Source organism: Sinocyclocheilus rhinocerous, unplaced genomic scaffold (assembly GCF_001515625.1).
Source record: "Sinocyclocheilus rhinocerous isolate Xijiao unplaced genomic scaffold, SAMN03320098_v1.1 C36804792, whole genome shotgun sequence".
Classification (NCBI taxonomy): Eukaryota; Metazoa; Chordata; class Actinopteri; order Cypriniformes; family Cyprinidae; genus Sinocyclocheilus; species Sinocyclocheilus rhinocerous.
This window is the reverse complement of record NW_015786073.1, coordinates 1-1,838: the sequence shown is the minus strand read 5'-3', so window position 1 is coordinate 1,838 and position 1,838 is coordinate 1. Positions and strand designations below refer to the sequence as shown.

At 34.7% G+C, this 1,838-nt stretch overlaps 1 protein-coding gene across 1 annotated transcript; it reads left to right on the top strand.

Annotated features, from left to right (window-relative positions):
- Nucleotides 1-4: 4 nt before the first annotated feature.
- On the top strand, nt 5-925 carry LOC107736588 (paired box protein Pax-7-like; the record flags this gene model as incomplete). The annotated part of the gene is made up of 3 exons (XM_016547968.1): nt 5-55; nt 334-463; nt 797-925. Coding segments are annotated over 3 exons (310 nt in total), but the record flags the coding sequence as incomplete, so codon positions are not given.
- Nucleotides 926-1,838: the final 913 nt, after the last annotated feature.

Below are 1,838 nucleotides of genomic sequence, written 5' to 3'. Positions count from 1 at the left end.
GTATCAAGAAACTGGCTCGATCCGTCCTGGAGCAATAGGAGGAAGCAAACCCAGAGTAAGTATAGCCTATTATTATTATTTTTATTTCTTTTATTATCATTATGCATGATGGGTTTTTGTAGCTATTATTTTTATTTGCAAAGCTAATGAAATAGCCTATTTCATTTTAAATCGTTTAAGAAAAGTTGGTACGTATTAAAAGGATATGTACAATTATGTACTAAAATTTGTTTTCCTGTCTTTTTTCTTTTCACCCATACTTTCTATTTTTTTCTTTCTCTTCGTATTTTTTCTCTTCGTACATTTTCTCGCCTTTTCAATCAAACACAAAAGCAGGTGGCAACACCTGACGTGGAAAAACGAATCGAAGAATACAAGCGCGATAATCCCGGCATGTTCAGTTGGGAGATTCGGGATAAACTGCTGAAGGACGGTGTGTGTGACAGAAGTACAGTTCCCTCAGGTGAGGCCTCATCTGGTAAGAAGCCCCCCCTTTTTTTATCATGTCCACATCACCTATCTCATAATTCCAGAGTAATTTTTATCACAATCATTTTGTATATATTCTTGAACAAACTGAATTGAAAATAAAAGTATTGATTCGTTTATTATTACTATTGTTATTTTATAATAACTAGCCTATATATTAATTATAAATTACGGATATAATTTATTTAGCCTACTTTATTATTATTAGCCTTTTGGCCTATTATTATTATTATTATTATTATTACTCAAATATATTTATTTTTTTCACTGTGTCCTTTTATTTATTTATTTTTAATTATCCCACCAGTAAGTTCTATCAGTCGGGTTCTTCGTGCGCGATTTGGCAAAAAAGACGATGAGGACGACTGTGACAAAAAGGATGACAGTGGGGAGAAAAAAACTAAGCACAGTATTGACGGCATACTGGGTGACAAAGGTAATTCATTTTAATTTTCTTTTAATCTTAAGCAGACTTCTTGTCAAAATAAACTTTGCCCTTGAGTTTATTGGGGGTCTTCTCTACACATTAAATCGGTGTATGCTTTTTGTGTCGGTGCTCGGCGTCCTTGCGATTTCTCTGCTTGTTGAACTGTCATTTAGTCATTTGATTTAGTGTATTTATACTGGCTCTGACGGATGGTATTTAGGCCTTGATCTATTTGTACAACAGACTCATTTGACGCTGAGTAAACGGTCCCTTGAAAACGGTAACTGACAGATGACCGATGTGGCAATCAATATCAATTACAGCCCATAAATTCAACATTGCCCGCTGGTTCTCGCGATAATTCGGCACGCTTATTCGCACGTTAACAGACCTTTCTGGCAACCGGTAACAAGTAACAACGCTGTTATAATATAAATTATTTTAGGTTGTTTCATTTTTTTTTACATTCATTTTTATACGCTATTATGAAATAATGCAATCGTCTATTTGAGCAAAATTTAATAAGTCGTGCCCAGAATATGTTAATATTTCGGGAGAAAAATTACTTCAACTAAGCAAACAATACGATTGCCTTTTTGAAGTAACACAAAACATTGTCGGTTTTGTGACAGTCTTTTTTTTTTTTTACACTTGAAGATGAACTTCAGTCCAAAGATCTCTGCTGCACTGAAGCTCTTTTGGAGAGAGGAATCTATGCTACAAAGCAAAGCCTAAATGCAAGGCTTCGAAAGAAGGAATGAACCCTTCCTTTCACATTCAAAAATCCGTAAAGGGGGGAAAACTTTTAACAAAAGGCCAAGATGGGAACTATAGAGAGATGAATTATTCAATACACCCTGCTGGTAGATAGTTTTGTAATATTATGGAATCGTCTGTTGGAATAGAATGAGATTTGGAGGGT